Source organism: Sminthopsis crassicaudata, chromosome 1 (genome assembly GCF_048593235.1).
Source record: "Sminthopsis crassicaudata isolate SCR6 chromosome 1, ASM4859323v1, whole genome shotgun sequence".
NCBI lineage: Eukaryota > Metazoa > Chordata > Mammalia > Dasyuromorphia > Dasyuridae > Sminthopsis > Sminthopsis crassicaudata.
In genome coordinates, this window is record NC_133617.1 from 586,292,443 (window position 1) to 586,311,324 (window position 18,882).

Consider the following 18,882-nt stretch of genomic DNA (forward strand, 5'->3'; position numbering starts at 1 on the left):
AACCACTCAGTGTTGATTCCTATTTTAAGGAATACCTGCTCTTGAAAGGATATAAAAATTGTTAGCTTTCCACCATGACTGTCTTTGGTCTGAGATGGACAAATGGCTTCTTTCTTAATAAATGTGCTGGGCCCATTAATAAAATGATTAATCACCCAGAAACTCTCTCATGAATCCTTTAATCCACACAAAGCTATATTAATTCATTTATACCATAAATGAATTATTACACATCTACTACATATATGCACACATATGACACAGCACAGTGCGACCCTCAAAGAAGCTTCTTATGTCCTAGGGACTTTCAAGAAAACTCATCCTTCTCCAGAATCTGTTCCTCCCCCCATCCCTGCCATAATTAACTACTGTGTAATAGACTGTTATTACAGTGTGTCATTAATCATATTCTATTATTACATCATTCAAAATTACTCCTCCACCCACCTTGAACCCCTAAGGAAAAAATCCCTAAGGCTACTTACTTGAACCAGTTGGTGACTGTCATCATCACATAAAGGGAGGCCAAGAAAAAGACAAAATGAAAGTAGGTATAGCTGTAGACAGTGCCTTTCTTTTCATCATAGATGACCTGCTGTCCTCCCCTCCGACCATCAGATTCATCAACATCTACTGAAAAAAAAGGGAAGAAGTGAAGGGCTGTGCTGCTACAGGGGCAGCTCCTACCCCCAGCTCCTTGTCTTTGGCCCCCAGGTTGTCCTGATTCTAACCGTGGAAGAAATGCAGAAGGAAGCTCCTGGGTCCTTAGTGCAGAGTTCATTCTGGCTCAAATGCCCTTACAAAAGAGTGACTGTCCTTAGCACTTTCTGGCTGAAAGGAGACTCACTCAAGAGCCCTATTCATTTTGGCACAACTTTCCAGGGGAGGAAGAAAGAGAGGGAGAGAAAGAGGGAGAATATGAAAGGAGAGGGAGGGAGATGGGAAGAGAGAAAGGGGAAGGGGAAAGAAGAAAAGGGGGAGAGAAAAGGAGAGAGAGGTAAAGAGAGAAGGAAAGTAGAGAAGAGAGGGAGAGGGAGGGAGAAAGGGAAAGAGGGAGAGAAAGAAAGAGGAAAGGAGAGCGGTTGGGAGAGGAGGAAGGAGGAAGGAGAGGGAGAAAGGAAAAGAGGGAAGGGGATAAAAGAAGAGGGGGGAAGAGGGAAGATGGGAGAAAGAGGGAGGGACAAAGGGAGAGATGGAAAGAGGAAGGAAAAGGAGGGAAAGAGGGAAAGAAAGAGGAAGGGAGAGAATGAACGAGAGTGAGGAAGAAGAGGAGAAAAGGAGGAAAAGAAGAAGGAAACAAGAAGGGAGGGAAGAAGAGAGGGAAGGGGGAATGGAAAGAGAAAGAAAGAGAGGGGAGGAGTCTGCTGATTCTCCCAATAATCTATAAAATGAACAATCTAAGTATTATTATTTTCTTCATATAACATATGAGGAAATCGAAGATTCAAAGATGGGGGAATGACTTACTAATGATCATAGAGTTAATAAAACAGTAAAGGTAAAATGTCTCAATTACAACAAAAACAGTATCAGCAACAATAATAATATATACCACTTACAATGTGCCGATACTGTGCTAAGCATACAATTATTTGATTTGATCTTCACAACAACCCTGGGAGATAAGTGCTATTATTATGCTCTCCATTTTACAGATGAGGAAACTGAGGCAGAGTTTAAGTGACTTGCTGAGGAGTCCTATGTAGTAAGAACCTGAGACTGGATTAGAACTCAAGTCTTCTTGTCTCTAGATCAGGCCTTGTGGACAGAGAGCAGGTCTAAGAGCCAAGGAGTCTAGCCCTGGATTTATGCTGGTTTTGAGCAAAGCACTTAACCTCTCAGTGCCCCAGGCTTCTCCCCAAGACCAAGTTCCAGACAAAGTGCTGACCTGCATTGGTAGAAGGAATTCCCTCATCTAGGAATTCCTTCTACCAATGCAATCACAAGTCCAGTCCGTATCCTGCCAGTCCACTTCAGAACTCTACAGGAAAAGGAAAATCTCCAGAGAAAGAAAGGAAGTGAGAAAAAAACCTAAGACTTTAAGAACTGCTGACATTTTTATTTTCAAACTTTTTTTTTTTTAAAGCCGCTTGCAATTCCTCCAAATCCCCCCAACTGTTTTAATGTAAACAAAAGCCCTGGCAAAGAATAAGAGAAATTAATATAACCCCCAAGGGGAGAGAAATGGGGAAATTGTGTGTGTGTGTGTGTGTGTGTGTGTGTGTGTGTGTGTGTGTGTGTGTGTGTGTGTGAGAGAAAGAGAGAGAAAACATGTCAATCACTTCTACCATCGACAAAATTATTCTACCCAAAGTTAAAGTGTCCATATAGCAGGTCTTGTGGGTGAGACAGACTTAAGAACAAATAAAACCAATTTCCCACCTACCTTCTCCATCAGGAGCAAAGCAAAAACAGCAACGAGCCACCTATAAGACAAAAATAAACTTTCAGAACAGAGAGTTGTTATAAGATCAACAGCAGTGGTTTAAGGTTAACAAAGTTATATGTTAACTATGGATTTGATTCTCACAACAAACAACCCTATGAAGGTACCATAATCATCTCCATTTTAAAGAGGAAGAAACTGAGGCTTGGGAAAAGTTAATAGGATCAGAAGTCAGGGATCACAAAGCTAGTAAATTGTCTGAGGCAGGATCTGAAGACAGACCTTCCTGATTCCAGGCCCAGCACTTTACCCACTATGCTTCTCAGTCCAATTCCTTTATTTTTAAAGGTGAGAAAGTAAGACTTGAGGGGGTAATCTGATTTGACCAAAGCTAGATTTGGCAGAGTCCCTTAGATTACCAGTCCCATAGTTAGGAGTTCAAATCCAGCCTCAGAATTTCCAGCCCCAATTGCCTCCCCATCCAAAAACAAAACAAAAACAAACAAACAATAGAAACCTCAGGTCCCTCAGGTTTCTAAATTCAGTGTCCCTCCCAATGTATAACAGCACCTCCAGCATGCATGTGAAAGATTCTGCATGTCCCAGCAGTCCAATGAACTTTTTTTTCAATGAAAGATGTTCAAAGGGAACAAAGTTATATTCATCCTAACAGCCTTTTTTTTTTTTTTTTTTGGGGGGGGGGGCTGAGGCAGTTGGGGTTAAGTGACTTGCCCAGGGTCACACAGCTAGGATGGTTAAGTGTCTGAATCCACATTTGAACTCGGGTCCTCCAGGCTTCAGGGCTGGGATCCTAACAGCTTTCAACATGGATCCAGCCAAGACTGTTATTTGCACCACAGTGACCCAGATTGTCTCGGTGAACTAATGAACAAAGAATGTCAAAGTAAAACACAGCAGCTGGGTTCATAGCCTCAGTCAGACAAGAGCTAGCCCCAAAAACCTAATTTTTTCTGCTTTTAGTTGAGAAATGGAAAGTTCTCCTGAAGATTCTAGTCATTATCCCTAATGAAAACAAGATGCACTCCTCCAAAACAAAATAACATTCATTTCTCTTAGAGGTCCAATGATGTCAGTGCATTTTAAATCCCACTCCTAATTAAAACAGCAATAGACCACATTTATGAAGTGCATTAACTGTTTCCCAACACCTCACTTGAGCCTCAGTTACCACTGAGAGATGGACACTTTTATTATCATCATTACACAGATGAGGAAATGAATGTGCAGAGGGTGTAAATGATTAGCCCGTGGACATATAGCAAATAAGTATATAGGAAGTGGGATTCAGACCTGGGTTTAATCCGGCAGTGCCTCAAGTCCCTTTCAGAGCTTTAATATAGATTATTATTGTCTCCAAAAAAACACACATTCATAAAATAAGTGCCCCTGGTAAGAAAACAGCAAACCATATATTCACTAGCTCAGGAAGAAGAAAATAATGGGTTTTTCCCCCATATTGAGTATAGAAGAAAAAAAAAAATCTATCAGGAGGTTGGCTGTTGCTTTTTGTTTAAGCCCTAAACACAATCAAGATATTGAAAATGTGACAGGATGGTCTCAGCAGGTCACCCACTCAGTGGCAAGAAGGGAGGCTTTTCTTTTCATAAAGGATGTGCTGTAATCAATTCAAAACTCTGCTCAGTCATCTCAGCTCTTCTGTGCCAGAAAGATCCAATTGCATGCACTGGCTGGGAAACAGCCTCCACCATCTCAGCTTAGATGCAGGAAAAATTATCCAATGGCCGGAGGTCAAAATGGGCCTCGTGCTTTTGACCTGGGGCCAGAGTCCAGGCTAGCCCTACTTTATAAAAGTTTGCATTTCTACGGGGCTGGTAGCTGGGCTTTGCTATCACTGTTCCTTTCTATACTGTCAGAATTCAGGTCATATGGTGAGCTCAGGCTTTTGTTTTTTGTTTGTTTGTTTGTTTTTGCAGGGCTTGTTTCTGGATGTACTTGAAAACTATTTTGTAGGGAAGAGGAAATGGACTTGTCAAAGCAAAACACCAGAAGTGGGAAGCCTAGAACCAGAGGGTCTCAGGGCCCAGACTAAGATGAAGGCTACCACCCAGTTGCACCATTATTTCCCCTTCTCCTGTTTAAGTATTTTCCCTGCAGCCCAAGGTGTTCCATTCTTTCATTTAATTGTCCCAAGCCCTCAGCTCTTCACCCATGACAATAGGGATGTAAGAATCAAACATTCCACCACAGCTCGGAGCCTCCAGAAGCAGGATGTTCACGGAGGGAAGCAGCAGAGAGCTTCAAGAGCACAGCATGGAGTAGTTAATCAAACATCTGCTGGGGGCCCAAACAGCAGGAGCTGTGCTCAGACAGCGAGCTTTGGTGGTGGGAGCCTCAAATCTGTTTAAACAACTTCGCCCCCACAGCACACATGGGAAGGTGCCAACTAGTGTTGTCTTTAATCTTCTCAGTCTTTCCCAGGGAGAGAAGTGGATGACGAATACAGACCAACAGGGATGCAACATACAAAATGCACAGCTAAATAAACACATGGGCAGATAAATAAGATTTAAAATGACTAAATGCATTCCTGGAAAAAACTTTGCGGAGAAGCTGCAAAAACAGAGGAAAGAAATAAACTTACTTCCAGTTCAGGAGCAGCGTATCTTCCCCTAAGAGCCTCTGAACTTGACCGTGTTGTTGATGTTAGACTGGGAAGACAGAAAAAGGAGGGAGAGTCACTAACACAAATCATTTTGTCAATGCAAAAGCCATTAAGAAACATCTCTTCCAGTGGGACCTGTTTGGTGAAGGTTTCCTGATGTCCCAAAAGTTATCTTGTCATCTGGAGGGCTAACACCTAGGTCAAAGCATCTTCTACTTCGTACAAAAAGAGAATAATTAAGAATAATATTAAGTGTACTTAATTCTAAGGTATTTTATAATGTATTAAGGCCTGCAAAGTGCTTTGCCTATATTCACTTATTTGAGCCTCACAACCACTCTGTGAAATCGGTACTATTACATTTTACAGATGAAGAAATTGAGGAACAGAAAGGGGTTTTTTGGGTGGGATTTTTGAGGGGGAGGGAGGTTGGTTGGTAGTAAGATTTCATTTGTTCATAAGCATCCACCGTTTGAAGCATTTTTAAAGAATAGCCATTCTTGGATAAACCCCATTCCTCTCCTCCATCATCAGCTTATGTTTGTTTGTTTTTTTGCAATCATCTAATTCTGTCTGGGTTGCAATTTTTTTCATTTTCCTTTTGCTAGAGAGAAGTGCTAGAAGAAATGGCAAAGCCAGATTTAAAAAGGGCCACAGAAACAAATGCTACATAATTGACAAGGTGGATGAGTAATCGACACACACCCAGATTAGTTTTTCTTTCACAATCTGGCAAATAATAGCAAGTAAGGTGGAAAAAATTCTGTGATTTTTCTCAGGGTGGGGAGGGATGTGTGTGTGTGTGTGTGTGTGTGTGTGTGTGTGTGTGTGTGTGTGTGTGTGTGTGTGTGTGTGTGTGTGTGTGTTCCTAGAAAACTTTAAACTGCTGGGAGAAAATACAACTTTAAACTCCACCCCAGCAAAGCTCCGGTGAGGAAGGTAGGGAAAATATCTGAAAAATTTAAATATGTGCAACTAAGTTTGGGGAGAGAAAAGGTAGAAGATATATAATTGGGAGAAGAGGAAATCTTTTAAACAAAATCTAGTATTCAAGAAAGGAAATGTCTGAGCTACAGATCTAAGAAATTTGATTCCTAAGAAATCTATAATGAAGGGATGCAAGTAATAGGGATTAGCTAGGAAAAGATTAAGGTTTCTCAGTTATCATCAAAAGTAAACATATAAGGTGCATGTTTAAGAGGTGGTATCAAAAATGATAAACTAATCCAAGGCAATCCCAATAGATTTGGATGGAAAAATGCCATCTGCTTCGAGAAAAAGAACCATGGAGATTGAATATAAATCAACACATACAATATTCACTTCAGTTCTTTTTTTCTTTCCCATGGTTTTTCCCTTTTGTTCTGATTTTTCTCTCGCAACATGATTCATAAAGCAACATGCATCAAAATAAATGAATAAAATTGTCTTGATTTTTTTTTTTAATGAGAATGATAAACTAAGAATCCTGAGTTAATATTTTGGCTCCACCAATTACTGAGTGAGAGTTTGATCCTGGACAAACCATTTTATGCTTCTTAAGCCTCAGGTCCCTCAACCATAAAAAAGGAATCAACATCATCATCATCATTTCCAACGACTGTTGAAATCAATTCAGAATTTGTAGACTATTACAGAAATGCAAGCTATTTTTAACAAGATATATTTGATGTATAATTAATGTTATATTGCTTGCCTTCCCAATGGGTAAGGATGGAGCAAAAAGAAGGGAAAGAATTTAGAGCTCAAAAAAAATTTTTAATGAATATTTAAAATAAAGAATATGTGAAGAAAAGAATATATGAACAGATCAGGCAAAAAATTTTCTAGTTCTAAAAAACACTGCTGACTTAAGAACAAAAAGATACGTTACCTATAACTGGAAAGGCCTTCAGAGATTATGTACTCCAAGATTCTTACTTCTCAAAGTGCAGGCTTGTGGTTTCATTGGTAAAGGGGATTCCTGGTATAGAAACCCCCTTCATCAGTGAAGATCAGTAAATGTCTTTGAGAGTTACTTGAGACGAGAAAAATTAAGTGGCTTGTCCATGTTCATAAATGGCTAATAAATACATGTGATAGGCAAGGATTTATTCAACAATTTCAGAAAATAGAAGGGAGAACAGAAGTCATCTATCCCAACTCCCTAATTTTGAACTCATGTCTTCCTGACTCCAAATCCTACCTTAATTGCAACACTATCTGTGTCTAATCTGGCAAACCAAATTATGATACTTAATTTAAAAGTAGTGTTTATTCATAGAATTACAAGCTTACTAAGTGAATTTGGCTTTAAATGTTTTAAATTGTTACCAAGGCATCTGCATGCTACTACCAAAATCTAAGTAAAAATCTCAGATATCAGATTCCTGAGTTTATAAGAAGCAGACAAAAACTTGGGTTGACAAGAAAATATCAGCAATGAGAAAGTTGTTGTTTCCTGTCTCCATATGTCCTCCATAGTCTCAAGAATATATAAATATTCTAGGAATACAAGAATATTCCTAGAAAAATTTAAGCCATTGGAGGGAAAATTTACCCCTAAGGTTAAAAAAAAGAGACACAAGGAGAATTTAAATATGAGCACTGAATTTAAGTATTTAAAGACATAGAAAGTATCACTTATTTTCAGGAAAAGAAGTAGAAAAATACTGATTTTAATCATACTAGTATCTTCTGAGTTCTGATTATCAACGGGCCCTGGATACCAATGGGTCAGAGTTAACCTCAAAGCTTTCTGAAAAATAAAGCTTCACCTGGATTAGTCTAAAATTTTCTACTTTTCCCGATATGGTATTTTAAACCTGGGTACAAACATTTCCCAACCTAGATTAATTTCTTTCATGGTATGTAAAAGATGGCAGAATATGAACCTGGTCAAAGGAACTAAGGGGCTTGTGTCATACTTTGCACTGCAGGGGTGAGACAGTAGAAAGAATCATAGCTTCTGGCACCTAGCACTGATGGTTTCTGTATATTGTAAGTAACAACAAGAAGTAACTTTCCAGCCTCAAGTTCCAGGAGTGCTGCTTGCTTGAGAATATTACCAAATGTTATCATCCCTAGTATTTCTTCCTGGAGGGAGTCTGGGAGCAGTGAGGGGAATGATTGCAGTATACCTCTGCCCACTCTTAAGTAGATCACAAATTCCTGATATGTTTTTAGTGTGCTAAGTGTACTCAACATAAGAAGTTTCCTTTGCAGCTTTATGTCTTTGATTTTTATGCACTTAAAATTATTTTTCTGAGAAAGTTCTAAAGGATTCATAGACTACCAAAAGGTCTATGACATAAAAAACCTTAAGAATTAGTCATGCAAAGGAAATCCATGAGCAAAGAAGGCACTGATTCCTTTCCTTTTAAAATAGTAATGCCTCTGAGAGCAGAAAGAAATGCTCTTTTTCACCCTTTTATTTCTGTTTGTCCTTGATAAAAAAGGAAAGGGATTTAACAGGAACAGCTCTTCTATGTGTAATAGGGAGTTTTTACAGTTTTTAGAAGTCATATGATGGGAAGGGGGAGATTTAAGACTTGGTAGCAATATGGTATGTAGAAGCTGAAAGAAGTTTCATAAAGCTTACCTCATTGTTTTACAGATAAGGAAACTGAGACCCAAAGAAATATAATGATTGATGTGAGCTCAAATTAGTGACAGAACCAGGAGTAGAATCAAAGTCACATGTGATCTATTTCCTTCATCAATTTAAATTTTGTAAAAAATAAAAATAATTATTTCTCCCATCCTTCCTTTCCCCATCCCATCCCAGCCTTGCTTCCCTTCTACCATCACCCAGAAATTGTTGAAAATAACAAACATCTTTGGGAAAATGAGTAAGAGAGTTCTGCCTTCCCTTCCCCCCTCCAAATTTTCCATTTGTTTTTTCTGGGCCTGTATTCTCAAGGACAAGATAATATTAAAGAACCATCTTTTCTTTCGTCTGAGAAAACATTTTTAGATAAGTATTAGTGGAATGTAACTTGAGATAATTAATTGGTCTTATATAGAGAGAGGGGAATTGGGGGAAGGAAGGGAAAAAAATTGAACACAAGATTTTGCAAGGATGAATGCTGAAAACTATCTTTGCATAAATTTTGAAAATAAAAACCTATTATAAAAAATAAAAAGTTAAAGGATCATATAGCATCAAATGTGGATGGGACCTTAAGTGTTTGAGATGGAAGTTTTAAAGAAGCAAATTTCAATTTGATGTGAGAAAAGACTTCCTGGCCATTAGACATATCCGCAAGTAGAACAGACTGCTTTGGGAAATGATGGATTCCACTTTATTGGAATTCTTTAATAGGAGGCCCAATGACTACTTTTGGCAGGGATGTTACAGAGGGAAGTCCTGTTCAGGTCTGGGTTGGACTTAAGACTTCTAAGAACCCTTCCAAGTCTATAAAGTTTAATCTCCTTAATGAATAGAAGCTTGTCCAGAAGTGATGTGGATGTATTAAAGCTCTCTAGTACTGCTGTCCGTAATCTAGTATTACTGGTTCTTTAAGAAGAGTTCATTTGTGCTGAAAGTGTGCCAGAATCACACTACCAAAAAGAAAGGGAGAAGCTAGATGGCACAGTGGATAAAGCACTGGCCCTGAAGTCAGGAGGAGTGCAAATCCAGCCTCAGACACTTAACACTTCCTAGGTGTTTGACCCTAGGCAAGTCACTTAACCCTAATTGCCTCACTAAATAAACAGATATGATGGAAGAATGGATGGATGTATGGATAGACAAATGAAGGAATAAATAAGAAAGCAAGCAAAAAAAGAGAGAAAGTAGATGTGTCAGAAAGGTAAAAGAAGGGAAGAGAGAGGGAAGAAAGGGAAAAGGGAAGGAGGGAAGAGAGGCAAGAAAGAAAGGAAAAAGAAAAAAGGAGGGAAAAAAGAGGGAAGGAGGGAAGAGGAAAGAAAGAGGAGAGACTAGAATTCTCTTCTAAGTGTGGAGATTTACAGCAATAAGATCAAGTGAGCCAAGCTTCACCAAAAATAGAAATATTAATAAACATGCACAATTATAACATATCTTGTTTTTTGTGACCCCATCTAGTTTTTCTTTATAAAGATACTGAAGTAGTTTATTGTTGTTTTGCTAATTAGTTGTGTCTGACTCTTTCTGAGGTTTTCTTGGCAAAGACACTAAACTGATTTGCTATTTCCTTCATGTCATTTCATCTTCATCTTTTCTCATTCTACAGACAGGAAAACTGAGGCAAACAGAATTAAGTAACTTACTACAGTCATGCAACTAGTTAAGTGTCTGAGGCCAAATTTGAACTCAGGAAGATGGATGAGTCTTTCTAACTTCAGATCTGGCACTTTGTTCACTGTACCACCTAATTAACTCAGAAAAACAACTACTCACATTCAGACAGCATTTTGGGGTTTGTAAAGGACTTTCCTTTTAACAATCCTATGAGAGCTCTTACACTTGAGAAAAATGAGGATCAAATAAAAGGGTAAGCAATTTATCCATAATCACACTAGTAAATAACTGGGGCATGATTAGAATCAGGTTTTCCATCTTCAAGAGCTGGGAAGGACTTTCGGGAATCATCCAATCCAACCAGCCCATTTTACAAATAGGAAACTGAGGCCTGGACTGGCTGGCTTGAAGTCACACAAATAATAAGTGATCCAGGATCAGTAGCCGGGTCTAGCTAACTCCATATCCAGCCCACCACATAACACTGGCTCCTATAATCTCTTCTCCTGACTTATTTCCTTCCTTCTAATCATACTCCATTCCAAACCCAACACATTCCCTCTCCTTTTTCTACAGCTGATTTTCTACCTCAAGCACCCAAAAATGCCATTTAGAATTTTGATATACAGAATCCTCCACAGACACAAATTTGATACCTATAATGACAGTGCCCCCAAAAGTAGCAGGACAGCAAATGAGCATTTTCCTTAAACCAAGTTATAGCTCAAAGTGTTAGAGAAATATTTCCTGTTGCTCATTGTTTTATAATAATAGAACTGTGTGTGCTTAATCACAGAAGCCATTTAGGTCAGTTCACCTTCCTGTCTGTAAGAAAGTCTGAACTTCAAAACCATCACCGAAAAACAGCTGTTTATCTTTCCTTGTGAGGTCTCTCAAAAGAGTAGAGAGAGATACTGCATGATGATGGAGGCAGGGGGCTGATGCAGGCTGGCTGCCCATAGTGATACATCAGTATTTATGGCAAAATTTCCACAAAAAGTTATCATAAAACTAAGTGGATCCCTTTGGCCGGTTAAGAAAGCCTATGCCCACCCAGCGAAAGAACTCTGGGAGATAACTATGAACCACTACATAGAAATCCCAATCCCTCTAGTTTTGTCCTCCTGCATTTTGGATTTCCTTCACAGGTTAATTGTACACTATTTCAAAATCCGATTCTTTTTGTAAAGCAAAACAACTGTTTGGACATGTATACATATATTGTATTTAATTTATACTTTAACATATGTAACATGTGTTGGTCAACCTGCCATATGGGGGAAGGGATGGGGGAAAAGTTGGAACAAAAGCTTTTGCAATTGTCAATGCTGAAAAATTATCCATGCATATATCTTGTAAATAAAAAGCTATAATAAAAAAAAAAAAGCCTACGCCCCACCTTCTCACAATAATACATAAAATAAAATGCCTAAAATTACCAAAAAAAGCCATTACCTTAAAATAGCAAAATCAAAAAACTTCAGAGTCAAGGAACTCCAGGTCAAGAAGCTCTGGTCTAAAAGAATGTTCTAAAAAAGGTTAAACAGGAAGTTGAGAACCTTTGGTTAGTGTATTTTTTTGCATCATATTTGGATCAAATGATAGCAGGAAACAGAGCACAGAACCATACTGGACAAAGTGGCTGCTGAGAATGAGAAGTCCCCACGCCACTAATTATTAATCACTAAGTCAATAAACATTTATTGCCTAATGCATTCTAGGCACAGTCCTGAACACTGGGAATATAAATAAAAGGAGCTTTCAATCTAAAAGTGAGAAGGGGAACGGAAATAATACACAATGTTGTCATCATTCTTAGTTAGTATCGTGCTATTTACCCCAAACAGACCACCACGCAATGCTGGTGATATAAATGTGAATGAGCAAGAGGAATGAAGCAGAATTTTGTAATCTGGACTAAAGTATGATCAAAGAACAAGGTGCCAGGATAAAATTGCTACACATTAGATATTTCTCAATTCCTATTTTAAATCCATGGTTTGTACAAAGATTAGAGCAGACAAGAGAGGAGAAAAGGATGCCCCAAAGAAGAGGCATTGTGGACAGGCTGGAAATGAGGAACTACAAGTTCCTTTGATATCACCACTGAAATAAAAAAGCAGGAAGACTTTTCTGATCCAAGAGCAAATAAATAGTATATTTATATACCAGTAATATGAAAGATTGTATGCTTTTTTTAAAAAAAAATAGAAAGTTCAATGTCAGGACCCAAAAGATATGAGTCAAAAATATAACTTTCCAAAACACTCCAAGGAAGGAGGGATAGCCTCCTCTTTCTCCCGCCTTCCAAAAAAAGTCATTGAGCTTACTACTGGGCTTATATCCCAAAAAAATACTAAAAAAGGGAAAGGGACCTATATGTGCCAAAATGTTTGTGGCAGCCCTTTTTGTAGTGGCTAGAAACTGGAAAATGAATGGATGTCCATCAATTGGAGAATGGTTGGGTAGATTATGGTATATGAAGGTTATGGAATATTATTGTTCTGTAAGAAATGACCAGCAGGAGGAATACAGAGAGGCTTGGAGAGACTTGCATGAACTGATGCTGTGAAACGAGCAGAACTAAGAGATCATAATACACTTCAACAATGATACTGTATGAGGATGTCTTCTGATGGAAGTGGCTTTCTCTTTGTTGAAGAGAAAACCTAATTCAGTTCCAACTGATGGACAGAATCAGCTACACCCAAAGAAGGAACACTGGGAAATGAGTGTAAACTTTTGCATTTTTGTTTTTCTTCCCAGATTATCTTTACCTTCTAAATCCAATTCTTCCTGTCCAACAAGAAATTCGGTTCTGCACACATATAGATATACTATAAGATATTTAATATGTATGGGAATGCCTGCCATCTAGGGGAGGGGGTGGAGGGAAGGAGGGGAAAAACTCAGAACAGAAGGGAGTACAAGGGATAATGTTGTAAAAAATTATCCACGCATATGTACTGTCAAAAAAAAAAGTTATAATTATAAAATTATCTTTAAAAATGTAAAAAAAAAAAAAAAAAAAAGTCATTGAGCTTCCTGGTTTTTTAATTAAGGCTTTACTATGAATAGTTTCTAAATCTTACAGAAGTAATTTTCAAACATCAGAGTTTAACAGAGACCCCTTCTTCCCCACCCTTTAATCTATTGTTAAAAACTTTTTTTTAATCACCTGGGGGAATAAGAAAAGTAAAAATGAACTTTTGTAAAACACTCATAATTGGAGGCCTCCCCAATCAGACTGATTTCCATCCTCTCCCATCTGGGTCTGATTTATTGTGCCCTATCTACCATGTCCCACTCCAAACCTAAATTCCATTCCATCTCATCCTTTCCTTCCACAAACTTGAAGAACCATTTGCTTAGTAAAGTTTCTGGAAGTCTATGCAGATCTGGCAGGAGGATGCTATAACTCTAAATATTAATCACTGACCACTCTGACAAGCTACTTCTCTCTCTTGCCAGGAGAATTCGCCAACTTCCAACAAGCAATACACTCATGGGAAATGTTAGCATTCCACAGAGAAAAATCTTCCTCCTCAGAGAAGCAGTTTACTGTTGGGGAGAGAAAACTGGATTTGAAGTCCTAAAGACCTATATTTAAATCTCATCCTCATATATTCCTTAGTTGGGTGACCTTGAGCATGTCACTTATTCTAGACAATATTCCTTAGTTCACTAACAAAAAAGAAGAAACTGAATTTGAGGGTTGAAAAGGCTCATTCCAGCTCTAAATTCATGATTCTTATAATTCCCACAACTGCTACATGTGGCTGCTTCTGCCTCCTCTCTTCCTTCTGTTAATACAGCTTTTATAGATTTACTGTTAACACTTCAGCATCTGCAGATATCAAGTGTCAGCATTAAAAATTGACAACTTCTGAGAAGACCACACAAGATCTTCCTATGCTCCACACTCTTTGGTTCTAACTTTTGGAAGGGACAAAAATTGTCACTAAGTAAATGTCAATGAGCAATTTTTTTAAACCTTTTATAGAAGAAAAATTTGTAGATTTTTTAAAAGGAAGAAAAATCCAAACTGCTTCACTTTATAAGAGCATAAGGAAAATTCTACATTCAGTTCAATAAACATTTATTTTATGTGCTCTTTACAAAATAGCAAAAGATAATTCCTGCCCTCAAAGCTTACAGTCTAATAGGGGATACAATAAGCAAACATTTACAAAGCAAGCTATATATAGCATAATAATGAACAGAGAAAAGGCACTGGAATAAGGAGTGTTGGGAAAGGCTTTCTGTAGGAGGTGGGATTTTAGTTAGAACTTAAAGAAAGCCCAGGAGGACAGGGAACATTCCAGACACAAGGGATAGTCAGAGAGAATGCTAGGAGTGTTTTTTTCATGGAACAACCAGGAAACTAGTGTCACAGGACTGAAAAGCACATTTGAGGGCATAATGTGTAAGCAAACTGGAAAGGTAAGAGAGGGCTTTGAATGCCAAACAGAACATTTGGTATTTATATATGATGAACAAGAGTGGTTTTTCAATTCAAATCCAAGTCAGTTGACTTTCCATGTAGAAATTTAAAGTTCACCTTTCTTTCCTTCAAACCCTTTGAAATCTGATCTCCTCAAATCTAAACTATTAAATCAGACTGTACTTGGTTTTCTTCTTGTTTTCTATCACCAGTTGTGATAGAATCAGGGGTAATCAGATCTACTATAGATTTTTCCCTGCTGCTTCCTTCACCATTTGTGGAATAAAATTTGCTTGTAGGACCATTCCAACGAGAAGGAACCTCAAAGTACATTTGGATTCAAATTTTGCACAACATCATTTTAAAGATGAGGAAAAGTCCATAAAAATTAAGGAACTGCTCAAAGTCACAAGAGACTGGATTCCAAGGCCTAACTCCAAATCACTGCTTCCTCTTTATTGATTAATACATGTCTAGAAAGAAGCATTCAGTAGATGTCTGAATAACTGGGGTCTCCCACCACCACTATACAACACCTCTGTCCCCGAGAGAAAAAAATTGTTTCTGCTTCTACTGCTTGTCACCCAAATATTTTCTATTCTACTCCCCCCTATTTAGGTTCTGGACCTCCTCACCTGAGTGAGCAAGACTAACCAAACCCTCCTTCCCCCAATTATCCCTTTTTTATCCTATTTCCTTTGGATTAAGTCTTTCCTTCATTCAGAAATACATCTCAGCTGTTATCATCCTCAACATTATTATTTTTTTTTTTTTGGCTGAAGCAATTGGGGTTAAGTGACTTAAGGTCACACAGTTAGGAAGTGTTAAGTGTTTGAGGCTAGATTACTAGATTTGAAGTCAGATCCTCCTCTACTCACTGCACCAACTCGCTGCCCATAACTCACCTTTCTAAAGAGCTTTAAGGCTTGCAAAGCATTTTACACGATCCTTACAACGAACCTATGAGGGAGGCCCTATTATTCCATTTTATAGATAAGAAACTGAGACAGGGAGGTTAAAAGACTGACACATCACTAGTTCATAGTCTGAGGCAGGATTTGAACTTAGGTCTCCCCGAGTCCAAGAGCAGGGCTCTAACCCCTGCACCACCAAGATAGATGTCTATAAATCCTGGGTTCTATGACTCAGTAATTTCTATGAGGCTCTGTTCCCTTGCATTAATAAGGCTTCTAACTCTTCTTGCTTACTAGGTAAATTTTGGCCCTCTATATACAGGCATTTGAGATCAAGAATTTTATTTAGTACTGGCTCCTTTTTTGGGAGCTGTCTCAAATGAATCAACAGTTCGCACACTATAGGGACCTGCACTCACTAAACATTAAAGTCCTCTTTCTCTGGCTAAAAGCCAGCTTCACACAGGCCCATGGGCTCACGGTTAGATCCTGTACTCCTTTATCTTTATCTCATAATTCTTGTTCATTATCCTCCCCCTCCCCACCCCTTCCTTTTATGAGTTAGGTGATACAGTGAATGGAGGGCTAAATGTAGAGACTGGAAGACCTCAGTATGAATCCTGCTTGGGACACCGATTTCCTCATTTGTAGAATGGGAAAAATGATGGCGCTTATAGGGTTGTTGTGAGGATAAAATGAGAACATATAAAAAGCACTCTGTAAACCTTAAAGTGTAACTAAATGATAGCCACTATTATTATAGTTCAACTTGGAAAACTAGTCATTAACATTTTTGAAGTAGTCTCTATGTCATATACGGACTCAAAGTTAGAACTGCAAACAAAAATTGCTTTAATAGTAACTTACATGCCTGCCTTAATGACATGTTATGAATTAATTATATGTGCACATATTACAGTGGAAAGTGGGTTGGATTTAGAACTGGAGATCCTGTGTTAAAATCTATCATAGACCCAGATAACAGCCTTCTGAGCCATCTCAGAGATGCAAAACACCCCAATATAGAAACTAATGAACCAAAGGCCTTGAATGAATGTTAAACTTGTTCGCCCTCCTTATAGTAGGTTAGAGTAGGCTGATTAGATTACAGCAGGTTAGAACTAGAGAAATAGTTCATCAAAGTTTAATCAAAAATCCAGATCACCAAATGACCTCAAGACAAATAGAGTAGGAAAGACTTTCTCAGACTTCAAACCCATGATCCTCGTAGGACAATGGCCAAGCAATTTAGAGACAGAACTTTCTAGGAAAGTTCCTATGCATATTTATTGTTATTTCACTGTTGTCCAACTATTTTAATTGTAAATAACTCCTTATGACCCTATTTAAAGATTTCTTTGCAAAGATACTGGGCTGGTTTGCCATACTCTTTCAGCTTATTTGACAGAGGAGGAAACTGAGGCAAACAGGGTGAAGTGAATTGCCCAAGTTCATACAACTAGTAAGTGTCTGAGGCCAGATTTTAACTCAGGAAAATGAATTTTCCTGACTCTTGGCCTGGCACTATAACCCCTTCCATATTAAGTGGTTGACTACCTGAAATCCTGGCTCTATAGGTTTAATTGTTTTTCACTCTCCTTTGCTGTCACCCCTAAAACCTTTCTATCTTTTTAGAGATAATTGTTCACTTGGGCCCAAACAGCCTCATAGCACTTGAGATCCATTCTCTACTTACTACCTTTAGTAGCTCTCAAGCAGATGGTCAAAGTGGGCAATTTAATACTACACCTCTCATCCCCTTCAACCAGCTATAATGCCCCCAAATCCCAAAGTCGGGCTCTTGAATAATAGTAACAAACACTGTCTTGTTCACTACCAATCATCATCCCAGAATTCCAGAAAACAGAGGTCATTTCTAATATGCATTAGAGAAGGGACTTTTCCTAAGCAAAAGGAGAAAGCTGGGAAGCCATTGTAGGATGCGGATAATGATAGCACCTATATGTTGTTGTGCAGACAAAATGGAATAACAAAAAGCATTCTGCAAACCATAATCACACCATAATCTCAATGACTCAGAATAGCACAGGCCTTCCTCCCAACTCCAACTCTCCTGAAGTCTCAGTTGGTTGTAGAGAATATCTTCTAATAAAACCCATTGGAAAATCTAATTCTTGTACAGATTTTTCTTTTTCCTTCCTAATGGGGATTTTGACTTACCACTTAAACTTTCTTTTGGAGAGGTCTTTGTTGCCAAATATAAGCTGAAATGGGTAGGAGAGATAACCAAGTCTCCTTATTAAAAACAAAAAAACAAACGCTAATTCACATTCAAATGACTCAAGTCTTAATTCACCAGGTCTGCAATTTACTAGATATGTGATCATGTCTATTGATTTCTCTAAACCTGTATTCTGCCCCACCCCTAAAATGAGAGGGTATATATTATGTAACTTTTAATGTTCTCTTCTACTATAAATCTTTTAAACTCCATTCCCTCTCATTACTTCAACAGGAGAAAAGATCACAAGGAGCAAAGAGGCAGATTAGAGAAGGAGCTGGACATGACATCACTTTGAATCCTGTTTTATATAAGGTCTAAGGAACAAATCATTTCACATTCTTGGAATCTCAGTTACCTGATTTATAAAATGGGGTTAACAATAAGATCAAGGATGAAACGAGGTTGCCAACTATCACCATTCAAAAATGTTAGCTTTAGCAATAAAAGAAAAAAGAAATTAGAGGAATTAGAGTAGGTAATGAGAAAACCAAAAAAGTCTTTGCAGATAATATGATAGATTGCCAACTAAAAAACTACAGAAAAAATAAGCAATTTTAGCAAAATTATAGGATGCAAAATAAATCGACATAAGTCATTGGTATTTCTATGTTACCAGCAGTAAGAGATACAAAGAGAAATTCCATTTAAAATAACTACAAATAATATAAAAATATTTGGGAATCTATCTGCCAAGACAACACCAGGAACTATAGAAATGTAATTATAAAAGACTTTTCACACAAATAAAGTTAGAGCTAGACAACTGAAAGAATAGCAAATGCCCATGAGGAGGCTGGGCTAACATAACTAAAATGACAATTCTACCTAAATTAATCTACTTATTCAGTATCATATCAATCAAACTGCCAAGAAATTACAGAGCTAGAAAAAATAATTTAAAAATTCATCTGGAAGAACAAAAGGTCAAGAATTTCAAGAGAATTTATAGGAAAAAAATGCAAATAAAGAAGGCCTGGTTGTACCAAATTTAAAACCTATATATAAAAACTATATAAAGCAGTGGTCATCAAAACCATTTGGTACTA

At 37.9% G+C, this 18,882-nt stretch overlaps 1 protein-coding gene across 2 annotated transcripts in view; it reads right to left on the minus strand.

Moving 5' to 3' along the window:
• SERINC5 (serine incorporator 5) overlaps positions 1 to 18,882 on the minus strand; it is a 112,450-nt gene that overhangs the window by 6,982 nt on the left and 86,586 nt on the right. Inside the window, exons 9-11 of one of the 2 annotated variants that reach the window (XM_074282365.1) lie at positions 5,010 to 5,076; positions 2,387 to 2,426; positions 486 to 630 (exon numbers count right to left, since the gene is read on the minus strand). In XM_074282365.1, coding sequence (XP_074138466.1) covers positions 486 to 630; positions 2,387 to 2,426; positions 5,010 to 5,076 — 252 coding nt within the window. Of the gene's footprint in view, positions 1 to 485; positions 634 to 2,386; positions 2,427 to 5,009; positions 5,077 to 18,882 lie in introns of both variants that reach the window. The other variant, XM_074282364.1, reaches the window with a different exon arrangement.